This window comes from Sinocyclocheilus rhinocerous, unplaced genomic scaffold (assembly GCF_001515625.1).
Source record: "Sinocyclocheilus rhinocerous isolate Xijiao unplaced genomic scaffold, SAMN03320098_v1.1 scaffold567, whole genome shotgun sequence".
NCBI lineage: Eukaryota > Metazoa > Chordata > Actinopteri > Cypriniformes > Cyprinidae > Sinocyclocheilus > Sinocyclocheilus rhinocerous.
In genome coordinates, this window is record NW_015649134.1 from 114571 (window position 1) to 133647 (window position 19077).

Genomic DNA, 19077 nt, shown 5'->3' on the forward strand with positions numbered 1-19077 from the left:
CATTCAATTCACACGGACCGACCGTCACCCAGAGAACAACACGCGATCATGCAGGAGTCACATGCACACTTCACAAGATCTCAACTAGATTCGACTAAGTCTGCAAGGTTTGTGAAATTAAATGTTCATTAGTCATTCAAAGATTTGTTTAAATTATATAAATGCGTATTTGCTGAATGCTGACGGCAAATGAGAAAGTATTATGTTGTTTGCCTTTCTATTACTAATAATATTAAAACAATCGTTATAATACTTTTTTGTATACAATCTAATTCCTTTGTTTAACAGTTCTATCTGATTATTAGATAGACTTCTATCCATATTAGACAGAACTGAACGACGACAGCGAACGAGGGAGAATGTGAACGGTGTGCGCTCAGGCGCTGTCGATCTCAGCGCCGTCAAAATAAAAGTCCCGCCTCGAACACATCGGCCAAACAGAAACACTTATCAGCCAATGCCGATCATTAAAAAGGAAGTAAATACTAACACTGTAACCAACAGGGCACTCAGTATTCCGTTTGTGAGCATTGGGAATTATTTTATTTTATTTTTTCAAATAAAGCCAAGGTAACACTCATTTTACATAGCACGCAATGAAAATGACATGAATATGACAGTGGGCAAATGCATAAAGTGCAGCATAATTTGAAATCACTAGTTTAAAGTTTGTCGATCGCGCATCCATCGTCAAGCAGAACTCTCCTCCTGTCAGCATTCAATTTGCACTTTAACAGTTCTATCTGATTATTAGATAGACTTCTATCCATATTAGACAGAACTGAACGACGACAGCGAACGAGGGAGAATGTGAACGGTGTGCGCTCAGGCGCTGTCGATCTCAGCGCCGTCAAAATAAAAGTCCCGCCTCGAACACATCGGCCAAACAGAAAAACTCATTGGCCGATATTTTATAAAATTCCAAATATCGGCCGATATATCGGTCGACCACTAATTCTGAATATTAACCAGTCTTATGGGTTTGGAACAACGTGGGTGAGTATGTGATGATAGAATTTTCCTTTTTGGGTTGACTGTCCTTTTAACACTCTTTAAAGAAAGATTTCACCTTTTAAAGAGATTTTTCTTTTTCCTTTGAAGGTGCTATTTGTGGATGGGAATGGACTATTCCACTATCGGGGTGAGTGATGCAGTATCTTCTGAATAAATCAAAGAATCTACAAGAACCCAGTAGGCAGTCCTCTCTCTCTGACTCTCTCTGTCTCTTATTTTCCATAGAGTTTGGTTTGGCATGTCATCTTGGTGTTCTGTCAGATCTGCCCTGTGTGGGTGTGGCCAAGAACCTTCTGCATGTTGAGGGAGTGGTGAGAAGTGAGGAGCACCAGTCGCAGGTCAGAGTCACGCCTGAATGCCAGGGAATGTCTACTGTATCTAACCTGTTTGTTTCTAAAATGCGCAAGATATCACTCCTTTCATGTGCTTGACACCAAATAAATTTTCATCGGTTAAAGGTTTAAAGATGATAATAAACCACTATATAATTCTGAATATAATTTATATTACAGTGAATTTTTGCAAGTCCTCATAATGTCTGATTTCACCAGTAGAATTAAATACATGTTATTATTTTAAAATTATTTTACTGGGTATGCACGTTTTAGTATTTCAAATTAATGCAAAATCATGCAAGCTGTAAAAAAAAAAAAAAAAAGCTAAACAATATTACAACAATAGACAATAATATAACTGTTAAATTGTTAAAACATGAAATAATAATATAAAACAATGTAAAAGTATGCCGTATGTGCAGTATGTAATCAGTGACTGTGTAATTCTATATTTTCAGCAAAACAGAATTATGAATGTTTCTATATTAGTGTCACAATTTGATGATTTCAGTAATTATATACAAAAATGAAAATATTTTGAAAATGCATATGACTGTTACATGACAAGAGGTGGAATTTGAATTTGTTATTCAGGTATATTTTGTCAATCAGATTTTTCTTTGGTCCATAATAAAAGTTTTAGCCTCATAGAGGACTAATTAAAGCTACAATGAAGACATTTTATATCAGTGTTCTTCACAGCAAAATGGATTTCAGTCAGACAACCCTATGAGTTTAGCAGTGAATGCAGCTGTAATGCATCCACAATATAAGTGGCCAGTGGGTTTAGGTTTCAGGGCTTCCCTCAAAATCTCAGAAATCTCAGTACAGACTAAAGCTTTATCAGATGAAACAGCGGAGAGCAAGAATAGAATAGATATATTACTTATCAGTTAAATATTTTGAGATATAGCTATGCCTAACATTTCACCAGATACCAGAAATAGCACCTAAATGTTCTTCTGTTTACTTAATGAATCTTTTAGATTCAATTGTATGTACATATGTAACAGGATCCACCTTAGTTGTGTTTCTAAAACTCTCTTTGGCTTTTCTCTAATGAAAAGAATAATGCAGAAGATTTTTCGGGAATAGTGGTATTGCTGCTTAGGTGTTTAATCAATGTGAAGGACATGTCCATATCTATATTTGAGGGCTTTTCAGGTCCTGGAAACAAATGTACCTGTCATGAATGTATTGAAATATCTGGATTTATACATTGTATATTAATAGAATATGGTTTGAACTTAATATAACTCACAATTATAGACAAACACAATCTGACTCAACTATTAAAGCACAAACAATTATATATATATAATTGTGAAAATGGGGGAAAATCACTTTATGAAATAAATATTTTTTCTCTAATACACAATTATTGGTACCCCTTGAAATTCTTATGAGTAAAATATCTCTAAAGTATATTCCCATTCATATTTCCATTTTTTAGCACGCCAGGGTGACTAGGAAAATGAAATTACCCAGCCATGAAATATAAATATGAGGGAACACAAAGGCCAAATTCCCTTAATCATCCATCACAATGAGTATAACCAAAGGATAAAGTTCTGATCTGCAGCAAAAAATTGTTGAGCTTCACAAATTAGTAAGTGGCTGTAAGAAAAGAACTAAAGCATTGGAAATTCCCATTTACACAATCAGGGTAATAATTAGGAATTTCCAATCAACAGAAAATGTTACAAATCTGCCTGGAAGAGGATGTGTGTCTATTTTGTCTTAAAGCAAGGCAAAGAGGATAGTCTCCAAGGATCACAACTGGAGAATTGCAGAAAATAGTTGAGTCATGGGGTCAGAAAGCCCCCAATTTTTTTTTAATTAAACAGCACCTACATGTTGATCAACAAAAGAAAATTCTCTCATCTAAAAACAAACTCCAGCATATTAATTTGCTAGACACTATTGGAACTTAAAATGGGACTGGGTTCTATGGTCAGATGAAACAAAAAAAATTGCTTTTTAGCAGCATACACTCAAGATGGGTTTGGTGCACACAGGGTTGAAAAAGTACCCATGTGTACAATGAAAGATACTGCTGTATCTTTAATGTTGTGGGCCTATTTTTAGTGGATTCTACCAAATACGAATAGATAAAAAATCTAAACCTGACTGCCTCTGCTAGAAATCTTATATTGGGCCAAGGTTGGATCTTCCAACTGGACAATGATCCAAAAACAAACATCAAAATCAAAATCAAAACAAAAATGGGTCACTGAGCACAAAACCAAGCTTCTGCCATGGCCATCCCAGTCCTCTGACCTGAACTCTATAGAAAATGAGTAGGGTAAACTGAAGAGGAGAAGCACCAACATGGAACTGGGAATCTGAAGGATCTGGAGTGATTCTGTATGATGGAATGGTCACTGATCTCTTGTCAGGTGTTCTCCAAACTCATCAGGCATTATAGGTGAAGGCTCAGAGCTGTTATCTTGACAAAAAGGAGTTTGCAAAAAGCATTGAATAATGGGGTATGATTAATTGTGGCCAATGTGTATTAAAGAAAAAAAAATTCATAATGAAATGTAGTGGGAAAAAAATATATGTATGTAAATACTGTATATATTACTATATTATTCCACCTTTATTTGACCCTCTAACTCTAGCACTTTCTATTCTATTTTAATTCTACTTTATCTATATTTATCTTCTTCTTTTTTTTTTTTAAACAAAAACAAACACTAGCTTTCTATTTTTTCTATTTTATCTACTTGTTTTTCTTTGTGTGCGTGTGTGTGTGTGTGTATAAAATAGTATATCAGTCTGGCGAGTAAACAAAAAAATGTACTAGGCTAACCGAGACTTGTCATTTGCACTTATATATTGTTGCTCTTTTGTTAGTTTTGACTGCTTTTATTGTCCTCATTTGTAAGTCACTTTGGATAAAAGCTTATGCTAAATGACTAAATGTAAATGTAATGTAAATGTATGTGTATATATATTTACATTACATTTACATTTAGTCATTTAGTGGACGCTTTTATCCAAAGCTATATATATATATATATATATATGTGTGTGTGTGTGTGTAACCCAGGGTAAATTTGGGTTACTGAATATATTTATAAATCTTTACATGCCTGTTTCAATAGGACATATACACGGGTTTGTGTTTGAATGTAACTGTCCCTTTAAAAGTGTGAACCCCTTTATAAAGTCTGTATGCAAATACGGTTAAGAAAAGCCTTTCTTATCTGATTGGCTGTAAAAGTTATTGTCCTCCTATACTGCAGAGAGGAATCTTATTGGATGATTAGTGGTCATTCAGAAAGAAAAGGAAAAGAGCTGAAGTAACGGAGAAGAGCTGTGACACAGAATGATCGTTAGAGTTTTCTCTGGTAAAACCCACCGGTAAAGGGGTTATTTATTTGCATTGTGAGTGTTTTCGGCAGGAATTCACTTTATGGGTGTTTTTAATACGTTTTGTTTTTAGTTTGAGTGAGTTTTTCGGGACATAGTGTCACGCGAGACTGTACTCACCATGTTTGTTTATGTTTGAACGAAAAGTTTGTTGAACGGTAGAGACTGTGGGTCAATCAGCTCAGTAGTCAGGGAACTGATCAGGGAGTCAGCCATTTTAAGGGCCATCTCAATCGAGAAATCTTTCCAGTGCACTGGAATGTTCACTCCCTGAAAAATCCCACAATGCACCTTAAAAACTAGGGAGCATTGGTGCTCACTATGGTCCCTTACCGGAAATTACGTCACATTTCTGAAGCGCGAAACATAAACCACATGAACCAACTTGATAAATTTAATGACACGCGATAGAAGATTTGAAAAGACAAACCTTTTTATTAGTATATTTCAGCATTAACACATCGTTAGACAGGTAATGAACACATCTAGTTAACATTTATCATTAATATTTAGCTGAGATGTGATTAGTGATTCGGAGGAGGACATCGTTGGAGGCAGACCCAGATAGCGCTGTGATCTCCTCATGATCGAGAGTTCCTCTGGCACCAAGGGAGAGAGGACAGTAGATCGGAAGCATCTGCAGCCAGCGTCGGATGGAGTGAGAACCAGAGTGGACAGCACATAATGCTTGATTGCATCCATGACGAGATTGAAGTACTTTTTATTATTTTGTTTGGCTCTATAGAGTGAAGAGGCCAGTTTTGTGTTTTGATTCAGCCACAACGCACCCGAGCAACGAATCAGGGCTGCAACAGTGGGGTTGATGTATGCATGTGTGTGTATGTGGGCCCACAAACCATTAGTTTTAGAGGTGTTTGAAATCTGAATGCTTACGTAAGCCATGTATTTTTCTTCTTTGCATTTTTAATCACTCTGTACATAGTCTGTGATACACATTGATTGACATTTAATACTGATATTGCTAAATATTTGAAATAAGTCACAGAGTCACCTGAAGGTGAACAGCTCTCTTTATTGGAGGTTTATTGTTCCTTGTGACCCTGTCATAAACAGTGAGTAGTTTTTGTTTCTACTCTCCTATACACTATTTATTTACCTATTTATATATTTATTTACTTATTTTTTGAAATATTTCTCTATTTTATTCCTCTATTTATATTTTTATTTATATATTTATGTGTTAATACACCCCAATATAATTTTTATACCTCTTTGTGAGTTCATTTACTGTATCATATTATTATATTTTACACCTAAAACAAAGGGTACTTACCTATACTTACCTGAAGTGGAGAGATCTATTACCGTAGGTCCATTAACATCATCCATTCCATCCTGTAACACACAGATAAACCATAGCTTAGCTCATAAGTAAAGTTAATACTAGAGGGGAGTAATAAATTGAGTATTTTTTTGAGAAACATATTCTCCACCCTAACAGAACTTGGGAGGTGTAACTCTTGAGAGGGCAGGGGGCGCTACACAAAGTACATACATACTTTTTTATTAAATACAGAGTTCTGCCATGAAACTCTAGATGGCGCAGTCCGATAGGTCTAACTCAATCTGACCTAATTACATCGTTATCACATGGCACAGGTTCTCTCCTGTATTAGTAGCCAATGAGCTCGCTGCTCAACATTCAAATATATGATTAGTTCTTGCAGTAGCAGTTGCAGCTTGCTTCAGAACAGCGAAATCAACATCTAAGATAAGTGAATGCTCTTCTAATCCATATCGCTGTGTGTATTGCGTGGTCTGCCTAATTGAATTAAAAAATGAGCAACCATAATCAAGTTTAAACTAAGTGTCATGTTAGCAGTTTGCATTGTATGCAGGAGCGAATATTAAGCATATTAGCAGCAGCATTTAGCATCTGTGTTTATACAGCCGGAGCAAAACACTGCAGTTTAGACCATATGTTATCGCTCTGAGGACACGCCGATAGTAACGGACATGAAACAGGTTAAATGAAATAAGCATTCTTGTGTATGCATTTCAACGGGCGTTCGCCATATAACGTACAGCAGCGATTATTCCAGTGTTCACGTTCGTTGTTTCTAAAGTCGATGTTTTCATTATGATGACTGTGGTTAATTTCAGCTGCATGCAGTGTCAGAAGCACGCGCTTATCGCAGTCATATCAATGACAGTGTTGCGGGAGACGCTGAAGATCACCATCTACGGCTGTAACAGTTAGTTCAGAGTGAAATGCATTATGGGTAGTGTAGTTCGGAGAAATGTGCTTGTGCGACGTGTGCTCTCTCTGTGCTGTGTAATTAAGAAAACGGAGAAAGAACATTTATATTCTGCTTTTATTTCAGTTCATTCAGGTCAGTCCACCCAGGGTTTTTTGTGCACTGTAACTTTGACAACTTTTAACTGCACGAGAGAGTAAAATGGCATGCATTGGCTTACTTTGTCCGTCTCATCATTGCACGAACATGAATTAACAAGCTGTTACGCTGCCACTGGGACTGATTAAGTGGAGAAAGTAACAGCAGTTATCAAATGACTAAATTATATTTGCTCAGGTGGGTGCTGAGGTCTTATCTATTGGATTGCAACGTATATCCATTTTTAAACATTACAGATAGTGCGCGTCTAATTAGAGTTAAGCCAGTCGGCGTGGTAGCCCGGGCTCACATACTCATAGCCCACTATTGTTAAGCCGGTCGGCGTGGTAGCCAAGGCTCACATAGCCAGAGGCCACTATTGTTAAGCTGGTCGGCGTGGTAGCCAAGGCTCACATAGCCATAGGCCACTATCGTTAAGCTGGTCGGCGTGGTAGCCAAGGCTCACATAGTCATAGGCCACTAGTGTTAAGCCGGTCAGCCCAGGCTCACATAGATAGTAATACATGCGGTTCACATGGCTCTTCGGAGCAGCAGCAGTACATATGTCTTGGCGATAGATCTGCTTGTTGGGGGGTGTTTTGTTCTTGTTTTGGCTTGTATTTTCCTTTCCATGTCTCCTGCTTTGTGGGGGGTATTTCATGGATGTTATATTTGCAGCAGCAATATTTCTTACATGCTCACAGCAGCATGTTGTGGAAGTATTGGCAGTAGCAAGTCTCAGTGCTTGCTCTGCCGCAGCAGCAGCGTAGCAGATCTATTCCGCCAAGACCAAATACATTAACATTGTCATGTACATTACCATGCCAATCCCTCCGAGAGTTGTCATGACAGAAATACATTTATTGTCTTATTGTATCACCCAACCACTCTAAACTTGTGAACTGCTGTCCCAAATGAAGCGTTTTAAAACTTTTGTCTCAAATGTCTGCAGAACATTTTCCCAGTAACAATGTGAAATATCCAGGTGGCCAAACATTGACACATGCCTCAAGCAGTGGTTCCTACATGTTGTTCTTTCATGTCACAAATCAAGTCTCTGTGGCTCTCTCCAATCACCATCAGAGGGCTCCATCACCTGAGTATCGACTAGTTCCTGGACTTAATCTCCCACAACCCCGTGCGTGGGACTGATTACCTGCACACCTTCACCTCATTCCCGGGACTATTTAAGCAGCTCTCAATCCCTCACTTATTGCAAAGTCTTGTTTTGCAGTGGCTAACATTTCTGAGTGCTTTTTTACCATGTATTGATCCTTGGGGAAGTCGTGGCCTAATGGTTAGAGAGTCGGACTCATAACCCAAAGGTTGTGGGTTCGAGTCTCGTACCGGCAGGGATTGTAGGTGGGGGGAGTGAATGTACAGCGCTCTCTCCCACCTTCAATACCACGACTGAGGTGCCCTTGAGCAAGGCACCGAACCCCCAACTGCGCCGCAGCATAAATGGCTGCCCACTGCTCCGGGTGTGTGTTCACGGTGTGTGTGTGTTCACTGCTGTGTGTGTGCACTTTGGATGGGTAAATGCAGAGCACTAATTCCGAGTATGGGTCACCATACTTGGCCACATGTCACGTCACTCACTCACTCACTCACTTGTGTATGACCCTGGACTGTACTGCCTTGTTTGATCCTCTGCTGCCTGCCTTTGTGACTCTGTCTCATTGTAATGGTAACTCTCTGCCTAGTTTGCCCTGACAGTTTGCCTGTATTTTGACTACGCTATTGCTTTGCCTTGGATTTATCTGACGCCGGTGATTGAACTCTGCCTGTTAGTTTTGAGCACTTGTTAATAAAGCTGCACGTGGATCCCAACTCTGTTGACTCCTCGTTACAGAAGACTTTGCCAGACATCGATCCAGCAGCTATCTATCCTCTAACCACGGAAGTGTCTGCTCAAGTGTCAGTTCTGGCTGCCCATCAACAACAGCTCAACCGCCTCACCTCATTTACCGAGGAATTGGTGAAGACGCTGCAATACTTCCGTCTCCCTATGTCTGACTGCGTTTACATGGACAACAATAATCCGATATTAACACAATTAAGACAATACTCTGATTAAGAATCTACCATGTAAACAGAGATTTTTGATTACCTTAATCCGGCAAATCGAATTAAGACATGTGGAGTATTCCTATTTTAGTCACATTATTAAAGTGCAGTCTAGACATGTACACACCTAAATCACACTATTACCATTGTGTAGGACTTTTCGCCGCATTTTGCGACAGGATACACACACGGTAGTGGTCAACAGCAAACAAAAGAGCATGGCTTCAAGCAAGAAGGCACATTTTTATCCATCGTCATCTGTTTGCACGTATAGCATGACATATAATTAACTGCACTTGAAGCTTTCGTAAAATTAAAAATGAAACTCCAAAACTGTATAGTACCGAAGATGAACTGTATGTTGATACATGAAATTCTGGAGAGAACGTCGAATGGCGTCACGTGGGAACGTAATGACGTGCGCCATTAATCAATCTGTGTACTAGGGCTGCACGATAAATCGCATGCAATATTTAATGCGCATCTTGTCAGTAAAGCTTGTTCACTGACAAGCTGCGCAAAACCACGATCATATATGAACGTGGTTTTGCGCAGCTTGCTGCTTCATGTGAAAGCACACACGTGATGGAGATTTACCGCTGATTACAGAAGTGGCTGTACTGACAAGATGCGCATTAAATATCGCATGCGATTTATCGTGCAGCCCTACTATGTACTATATCATGTAAAACGGGAACATGAAAGGAATATTCTAAAAGCAACCCATGTAAACACCTTAATCATAATATTGTCTAATTCAGAATAAGGTAAATAATTAGATTACTGATGTCCATGTAAACTTACTCACTGACACGAGCATGCCGCCTCCCAATCCATTACCAACTACTTCCGCATCAGCTACCGCCACCACCAGTCCTTGACTGGCTTTCCCTGAGAAATTCAATGGCTCTCCCACCTAGTGCAAGGGATTTCTGCTACAGTACTCTCTGTTTGTCAACCAACAACCCATGCTATACCCCACTAATGACAGCCGCATCTCATTCGTTTGTTCTCTGCTAACTGGGAGAGTGCTGGACTGGGCCACGTCATGTCCCACTCGCAATTCTACTGTGGTGAGTCATTCTCTATATTCTTCCTCTAATGTTGAACTTCCCATAACACTTACATTTAATGGGGAGACCATTAATACTTCGGCTTTGATTGACTCGGGGGCTGCCGGCAACTTTATCGATGCTGAGTTTGCCAAGTCTCATGACATTCCCCGTATCCTCTGTCACTCTCTATTGGCAGTGGCAGTGTTAGATGGGGGCCGGACAAGTTCACTTCACCACTGGAGACCTAACTCTACAGACAGGAGCGTTAGAGTTTCACACTTGAGACCATTCATCTGTTCCTCATTCAGTCACCTCAACAATTCTTGGACTTCCCTGCTACAAGTGCATAATCCACAAATTTCATGGACTGAGAAACAGATAACCCAGTGGTCCGACTCCTGTCTCCAACAGTGTGTTCTCACTATTCCCCTAAAGACTGTGCATGTTGCAGCTGTTCAATTGGAACTCTTCTATTCCCAATCTTCCACCAGAATATAACGACCTAGCCGAGATGTTCAGCAAGACCAAGGCTTCTGAACTTCCACCTCATTGCTCTAATGACTGCGCCATTTATCTCCTACCTGGCACAACACCTACTAAGGACAGAGTCTTTCCATTATCACAGAGTCAGAGGCCATGAAAACTTATATTGAAGAGGAGTTAGCCAAGGGTTCCAGCTTCTGCCGGGTTATTCTTCGTAAGCAAGAAGAATGGGGGACTTTGTCTTTGCATCGATTATTGAGGCCTGAAAGAAATAACTGCCAAGTTCCGTTACCTGTTGCCTCTGGTTCCAGCAGCCCTTGAACAGCTCCGCACCCCCAAGTACTTCACCAAACTCGACCTCTGCAGTGCAAACTATCTCATTTGAATCCATGAGGGGGACCAGTGGAAAACGGCATTCTCCACCACATTAGGGTACTATGAATACTTGGTTATGCCGTTCGGGCTGGTCAGTAGTCCCTCAGTCTTCCAAGCCTTCATCAACGACATCTTCCGAGACATGCTCAATCGATGGGTTATAGTTTATATTGACAACATCCTCATCTATTCAGACTCCTTGGATGATCATGTCCAACGTAAGAGCTGTCCTGCAATGTCTGATATCACATCAATTGTACGCCAAAGCTGAGAAGTTGTGAATTTCATCAGTCTGCTATCTCGTTCTTTGACTACATCTTCAGCTCCGAGGGAGTCGCCATGGATGATAGAAAGGTCCAGGAAATATTGAAGTGGCCTCAGCCCTCCTCAATCAAGGAACTACAGCACTTCCTGGGTTCACTAACTTCTATAGATGCTTCATTAAGAATTTCAGCACTATCGCTGCACCCATAACGTCTATACTAAAGAGAGGGGGACAATACTTACCCTGGTCTCCGGCAGCCTTGAAAGCCTATCAACACCTGAAGGAACGAATTACCACTGCTTCTATTTTACATCACCCCGACCCCGAACTGGAATTTGTAGTAGAGCTGGGTGCATTGAGAACAGGCATTGGAGGCACTCTCTCAGTGGCACGGTAATCCCCCTAAGCTTTTCCCTTGTGCCTTCTATTCATGCAAACCGAACAAAATTATGACATCAGTAACTGGGAACTTCTTGCCATGAAGGCAGCTTTCGAGGAATGGCGTCATTGGCTTGTGGGGGCCAAGCATCCATTTGGAGTTCTAACCGATCAACATAATCTGGAATATCTCCATTCAGCTAAGAGACTCAATCCTAGACAGACAAGATGGGCATTGTTCTTCACTCGCTTCAATTCTCCTTCAGGAACTCGAGCTGCGTAGAAACGCTTTGGGAACGCCCCGGCGAGACCACGTTCTGAAGCATGTTGTGACTTGCACTGTAGCCAAATTAAATATCGAATGGCCAGCCGAGAAACAGGAAGTGTTTGCTTTTCGGATGAGCGTTTCCTTAACCCCCTGGGGTCGAAGCCCGCACCGGTGCGGTCTGTTTCGTATTTTCTTGATGACCGCGAAAAGAACTAAAAATACTTCGTCAAATATTCTGTGATAAAGTAATCCGTATGAAACCAACGCGATTTCCAGTTTTCCCGTCTCAGCTCATTATCTCTAATGCGGTCACGTCCACGAGCCGATCGCGCTTTTCAGATTCTAAACATCCATGTGAGACGCGCGCATGTAAACGCCCACATCATCCGTAAACAAACGTGAAGAGCTCATCCCAGCTACTTTTTGTTTCTGGAAGAAGACGCGCTGAGAGGAATAACCCAGAATTGACCTCATAACGCGATGCGTCGCGCAGCTAGATCCAGTGGAGGATATCACTCTGATGAGTAGCCTAAGATTACTTGCATCTGTTATTGTGACATAACTTGTACATATTTTACTAGTTAGACTTTTCCCAAACTATAATTCCTGACTACATGTATGAAATCAAGTGAAACATTTTGAAATATGTGTCATTTCATTGTCTAAATGTCTCACAACGCCAGGATGTTTGTTTAATGTTTTATAACATATAAAACCACAAGATATAAAAGTAGTGTTAACACTATGGATGTTATTAGAGTCTAGGATTGTTTGGCACAAAGGTGTGTTACTGTTCAAGTCTCAGTGTTCAGATCAGTATGTTCAATCATGTGTCTTTGACCTTCACTGTGTATATTTTTATTATATTGTATTGTAAATAAAATACAAATAATAATCAAAAACCCACATTATTTTACTCTCCTCACAGTCTTTCTTACCTGCCTCAGTCACATTCATATTGATGGCCCATTATGGGAGGCCCTTTGTCTCTCAGGTGTGAATCACTAAATATTCATGGCCATTGTCACTCCCTTGCATATGCCTTTCTAACACAAATCATGTCTTACAAAAGTTAAATCAATATATTGTTTTCTGTGAACGAGTAAACAGGATAATTTTCACATCATTTTGTAGCAAAAACTCTAGTCTAACACATCCAGTTCTCAAAAGTCTTGTGAACAAATATTCTGTATGTGTTTTATGGCCTTAAAAATTTCAGTTTTTCACTAACCACGCATAAACATTTTCTCAAAAACACAAACATGTACATTCATGCTGCTCACATATTATTGTAGTTTGTGCTGAATACAGTGTTATCAGACTTTAGCTATTAATATGTTTTTAAGATACTGAAGAAAAAAAAAACACAAATGTCAGGGCATGTCAAAACTTTTCCAGGACCCCAAAACACCCTCAGACCCCAGAGGGTTAAAGCAAAATCACAACTTTCATGACGGGGCCTTCCGTTTTTCCCTGATCTCCATGCTGAGATATCAAGATCGTGGGAGAAACCATATTCGTCCCGACTCTTCAGCCCCACTGTGTCTAATTACTCAAACATCACGGGGCTGAATGAGAAGATATATGGGGCGATGTCGGCAGTGGAGCAGACGCTCGCGAGCTATCTCTCCCCGTCCTCAGCATCATCCCTGAAGGCCCCGAAGCTTCCAACCAGGCCAGTAAAGCTGACATCCAGCCTGATTGGGAAAACTTATACAGCGGCAGGTCAGGCAGGCGTGTCTGCACACTATGGCGCTGTTGCAGGTGTACCAGGCCAACCTGCTAAAAGACCTGGATGAAAGGGAGGAAGAGGAATCCGGCGTGGTCAAACTGCGTTGGGCCACAGACCTGTCGCTTCGGGCCACCAAAGAAACGACCAGAGCCATCGGCCGTTCAATGGCACCATTAGTGGCCACGAAGCGGCACCTGTGGTTGAATCTGTCTGAGCTACAAGATAAGGACAGATTCTTCCTGCTGGATGCCCCGCTATCGCCTTCTGGCCTCTTCGGCGGCGCAGTAGATACTGTCGTCGAGAGGTTTCAGGAGGCGAAGAAGCAGGTGGCGGCATTCCAGCGCTTCCTCCCTCGCCGTTCCCAGGTCAGCAGTCCCAGCTGCCCAGCTCCTCATATAGCCAGACCCAGAAACAGAGCGTCGCGACCCAGAAAGAGCAGGGGGCAGGGCAGCGCTCTTGGTCGGGGTCCTCTAAGCAGAAAGCGGATCTGTGGACCGTTATTCTGTAAAAGAGGACCTCTGCCAAGCCAAAGACAGCATACCCTGGGGAGGAGAGCTACACACCTCAGTATACGGTGCCCGATCCTCCTCAGTGCCCTCAGGGAGCATCACTGATACCCCTGCCACCCCCGGTGCTTCAGGGCTCAGTGAGCTCCAATGAGCGAATTTCCCAGCTGCCACCCGGCGACAGTACGGCACAGGGAAGCTCGTCCCCTCAATTGAGGGCGCTAGAGTGGTCAGGTCGGATGTTCCCTTCCTGTTATCCGCTTCAGGGCACCAAAGTGGCTCCTCTAGTGACACCAGAGGCCAGTCTCGAGAGACTGGTTCCCTTAGTAGACTTTATGACAGTGTGGAAACTTCTGCCAAATGTCTCACAATGGGTCCTGCACACTGTAAAGAGAGGTTACAGAATTCAGTTCGGTTCTCGTCCACCTCGCTTCAACTGGGTCATTCCTACATTAGTAGGCCCCGAGCAGGTTCTGGTATTGGAACAGGAAGTAGATACTCTCTTGAGGAAGGAGGCCATAGAACGTGTTCCTCCTCTCTCTCGAGAGAGAGTCAGGGTTCTACAGCCGTTACTTCATCGTTCCGATCATAGATCTGCGTCTATTGAACCGCGCTATCAAACGGTTTCGGTTAACCTCCTGGGGTCGACAGTTCCGCCAGCGGAACTTTTTGCAGATTTGAATGATGACAGCGAAAATAACTAAAATGCTCCTTCATACTTGACCGTACATATAAGAGTAATACAGCATTTAAATCTGTAAAGGGTCTACTTTTATTTGTGTACACTCACAATATCAACAAAACATTGTGCTTTTGCAAAATAAAGAAAATAAACAGGGTGTGCTTACATACATGCTGCTCACATATTATTGTAGCCCAGTTTGTGCTGATTACAGTGTTATTAGACTTTAGACATTCAAATGTTTGTAAGCAACTGAAAAAAGCACAAATGTCAGGGCATGTCAAAACTTTTCCAGGCCCAAAACACCCTCGGACCCCAGAGGGTTAAAGATGCTCACTATCAAACAGGGAGTTTTCAAGATGGCCAATTATATGGCGTGACGTCTATTCCTCAGCGTGTTTGTCTTCACCTTGTTTGTTGTTATGTGTTCCACCACAACGAGTCAGCCAGCTTTGTTAATGTATGATCGTCAAACTCTATTTGACATTAAATTTTCGATGGAAGGATTGCATAGAATTTTACCGAGAGGATGCGACACTCATCGCTCTCCTACCCGGTGTCCGTTCACGAAGTTTCTGTGTCGACTGCCCTGCTTGCCTGGCCGGAGAAAGCGTCGTAGAAGACGCGGAAATCGAGGCGGACTTTTAGTAAAGCGAAGGCAAGCCTATCATCCCAGATGGTTACACCATATTCCCCTTTACTTGATCTAATGAAGGAGAAGGATTATTTAATTGCTGTTCGTTCAACGGAGACGCCATACCAGTGGATTACACCTGTTCTTCTGGGTTTTGATGGTCAACTCCCACTGCACCGGCTCCCCCTGCTTCGCAGACGGAGAGCAATTTCGCAAAATTTACGACCTCTGCGCTGCGATTTGGATATAACGGAGGCTTCTACTGAACTAAGGTTTGCTTTAATTATTGTGCGATCTCTCGCAAATGAAACGTTTATTTTAAATGACTTTTTTAACCCTCAGAGCCTGGATATTTTATGTCTGACTGAGACTTGGCTAAATACTGGTGACTTAAGCCCGTTTTCGGAGTTGCTTCCTTCAAAATGTGCTTTTCTGAATTCTCCTCAGGCGTCTGCTCATGGAGGTGGCCTGGCAACTATTTACAAGAACACTTTTAAAGGTGCTGTATGTAGGATTGACACCAAGTGGCTGAACTAGGTATTGCAGTCCAAATTCAAAATATTGGAGAGGGTTTTTTTCTCGGTCCCTCCTCCTCAGACTTGACGCACACGCAGGTTGCCAGATTGACGACACCAACAGAAACGAGCACACCTGACAATGGAAAGCATTGAGCCTTACACTGTAAGTTGATCAGCTAATGTGTACGTTTGCAATATTTGTATTGCAAATTATAAACCACCTCATGTGTATTTTTATAAATCTGAATCTGCGTCTCATTTTGGAGGCTGCTGCTGCGTCCTCCAGAGATCGCATTTGTTAGCCGCATACATTGAGGCGGCCCAGTTGTAAACGTAATCAAGTAGACTGTTATTCATAAAGTTTTTTGGATGGATGTCGAGGCTTTTTAGGATGGGCAGAAAGTTCTATTTCCCGCTCTGACCCCTTTCGTTTGCCAGCTTCCATGACTGAAATTAAATATGCTGTGTTTCCCGCCAACTGGCAACCTGGGGTGCCGAAATACAATTGGGTAAACTGGCAGTGGACGGGTTTCACAAACCTAAATAGAGACCGACATTCCGGCCCGGAATGCACATTTTCAAAGGAGAATAACTGACTGTAGCATTGTTTTTCAGATAAACAAATATGTTAACTTAGCATGTTTCTTAAATATCTGCAAACATATTATGGTATTTTTATGCTTTAGTAGAGTCAAAAACTTACATACAGCACCTTTAATTGTCGATATCTTCACACCAGAGTGTTTACCAGTTTTGAACTGCAACTGTTTCAGCTAAACTCTATACAATCAACTGTTTGTGCCATTATATATCAGCCTCCTAATTATAATAAGGATTTTATACAGGAGTTCTCAGACTTTGTAAGTGAGATCTGTTTAAAATATGACTCATTTTTAATTGTGGGAGATTTCAATGTGCATGTTTGTTGTCCCTCCAATGCACTGGCTAAAGATTTTTTTGACAGGATCGACTCTTTTAACCTTACACAACACATCTATGGATCTACTCATGTTCATGGACATTAATTGGACTTAATATTAACTTATGGGGATGTTAAAATTAATGGTTTAGCCCTTTCTGATCATATGCCCATTACATGCACTGTAACTGTCCATGGTGTTATTCATAATACCTCATGTCAAGTCAAGTCACCTTTATTTATATAGCGCTTTTAACAATACAGATTGTGTCAAAGCAACTGTACAGCATCAATTAGGAAAATAGTGTCAATAATGCAAAATGACAATAGTAAACACTCAATTTTCAGTTAAAGGCATCATTGAATTCTGTGATGTTATCATCCAGCTCAGTTCAGTTTAAATAGTATATGTGCAATCAAGTCGACGATATCGCTGGAAATTAAGTGTCCCCAACTAAGCAAGCCAGAGGCGACCAAAACTCCATCGGTGACAGAATGGAGAAAAAACCTTGGGAGAAACCAGGCTCAGTCGGGGGCCAGTTCTCCTCTGGCCAGACGAAACCAGCAGTTCAATTCCAGGCTGCAGCAATTATAAATTGCCAATGGATGCATAATTACCCGAAGGGACTGTAGGGTGGATTTGGATCCCGTTAGCCTGTTATTTAAAGGAAGATTGGGAGGTTTCTGCTTACCGCAAATTCCGCATGCTCCGATTTGCTTCCCCCGGAATAGGGGGGTTTTGGACACCTATAGGGGGTGACAATCACCTGTTGACCCCTCCCCCCATCCATGGACCCTTTAAATGTACATTTTCAATCATTTTTAGGGGTAAAACGGGGTAGTCGCTCCCAAAACCCTTCTATTTGACCGTTCTCCCTTTGAGTGAATGGATGGGGCTCTTACCCCAGGGGCCTGTATGTCCCACCAAAGTACTATTTGTACATCTCTCTACCGGGAATGAATGGGGCTCTTACCCCAGGGGCCTGTATGTCCCACCAAAGTACTATTTGTACATCTCTCTTGGGGGTCACACGTGGGCCCCGTCCCACGAACCCACTATTTGTCCATTTCACCGCTATTGTGCCGGAACGTCCCCTTGACCCCCGCTGACCGCTTGCCCCTGCCCCCCAGGTCCCACGAACATGCTATTTGTCCACTTCTCCGCTATTGTGCCGGAACAACTCCTTGACCCCCACTGACCGCTTGCCCCCTCCCCCCACGTCCCACCAACCCACTATTTGTCCGTTTACCCACTATATTCATGGAAAGCATCCCTGTGGTCTTGTCCCGGGGGCCGTCTGAGACAAAGTCTTTACTGGGGATCTGTATCTGGGGCTCAAATTACATTTAAAGGGTTCGCGGAAAAAGGCCCATTCTTATAAATTGCCAATGGATGCATAATTACCCGAAGGGACCGTAGGGTGGATTTGGATCCCGTTAGCCTGTTATTTAAAGGACGATTGGGAGGTTTCTGCTTACCCCAAATTCCGCATGCTCCGATTTGCTTCCCCCGGAATAGGGGGGTTTTGGACACCTATAGGGGGTGACAATCACCTGTTGACCCCTCCCCCCATCCATGGACCCTTTACTATTTGTCCGTTTACCCACTATATTCATGGAAAGCATCCTCATGTGGTCCTCAGGCAGGGGGCAGGCGCCCTCGACCTGCGGACGCTCATGATGCCCTGCCTGGCTGTTTAAATGACGTCCGACGCAAAGCCGCTCCGATCGACCGGTGCTCTAAGCGGAGCAAGAAAGGGCCGATCGACTAGAGGGTGCTATTTGCGTATCGTCAGGGGTCCCTTTAGCGGGAGGAAAAGTTTGATGACCCTATGAACTCGTTCAGGGGTCAAAAGGTCAAAAAAGGGACCGCGCGTCCACAAAACAGTTACTCGTTTAAATGGGAAGCGTTCTAAGATCACAGGACATAGGGCCGCGAGATTCTTGCTTCTCAGGGGCCCCTCGCTCACGGACCCGAAGCTCAAAGCCATAGGACCTTCTGAAAAAGCTCCTCTCCCAACCAAAAAATCACTCAAAAGGCTCTGAGTGGGTATAAGACAGAGAGGCCTGCAGCAGAGATTTTGTGCAAAGGCCCAAAAAAATTTCCTTCC

General features: G+C 42.0%; 1 protein-coding gene across 3 annotated transcripts in view; it reads left to right on the top strand.

Annotated features, from left to right (window-relative positions):
- The window catches only part of LOC107710273 (endonuclease V), a 129102-nt gene that overhangs the window by 78284 nt on the left and 31741 nt on the right, over positions 1-19077 (top strand). For all 3 annotated transcript variants that reach the window (XR_001636577.1, XM_016514997.1, XM_016514999.1), the window contains exons 4-5: positions 1102-1141; positions 1240-1352. Coding sequence is in view for 2 of the 3 variants with exons in the window: in XM_016514997.1 (XP_016370483.1) it covers positions 1102-1141; positions 1240-1352 (153 nt within the window). In the remaining variant the exon portion in view is untranslated. The remainder of the gene's footprint in view (positions 1-1101; positions 1142-1239; positions 1353-19077) is intronic.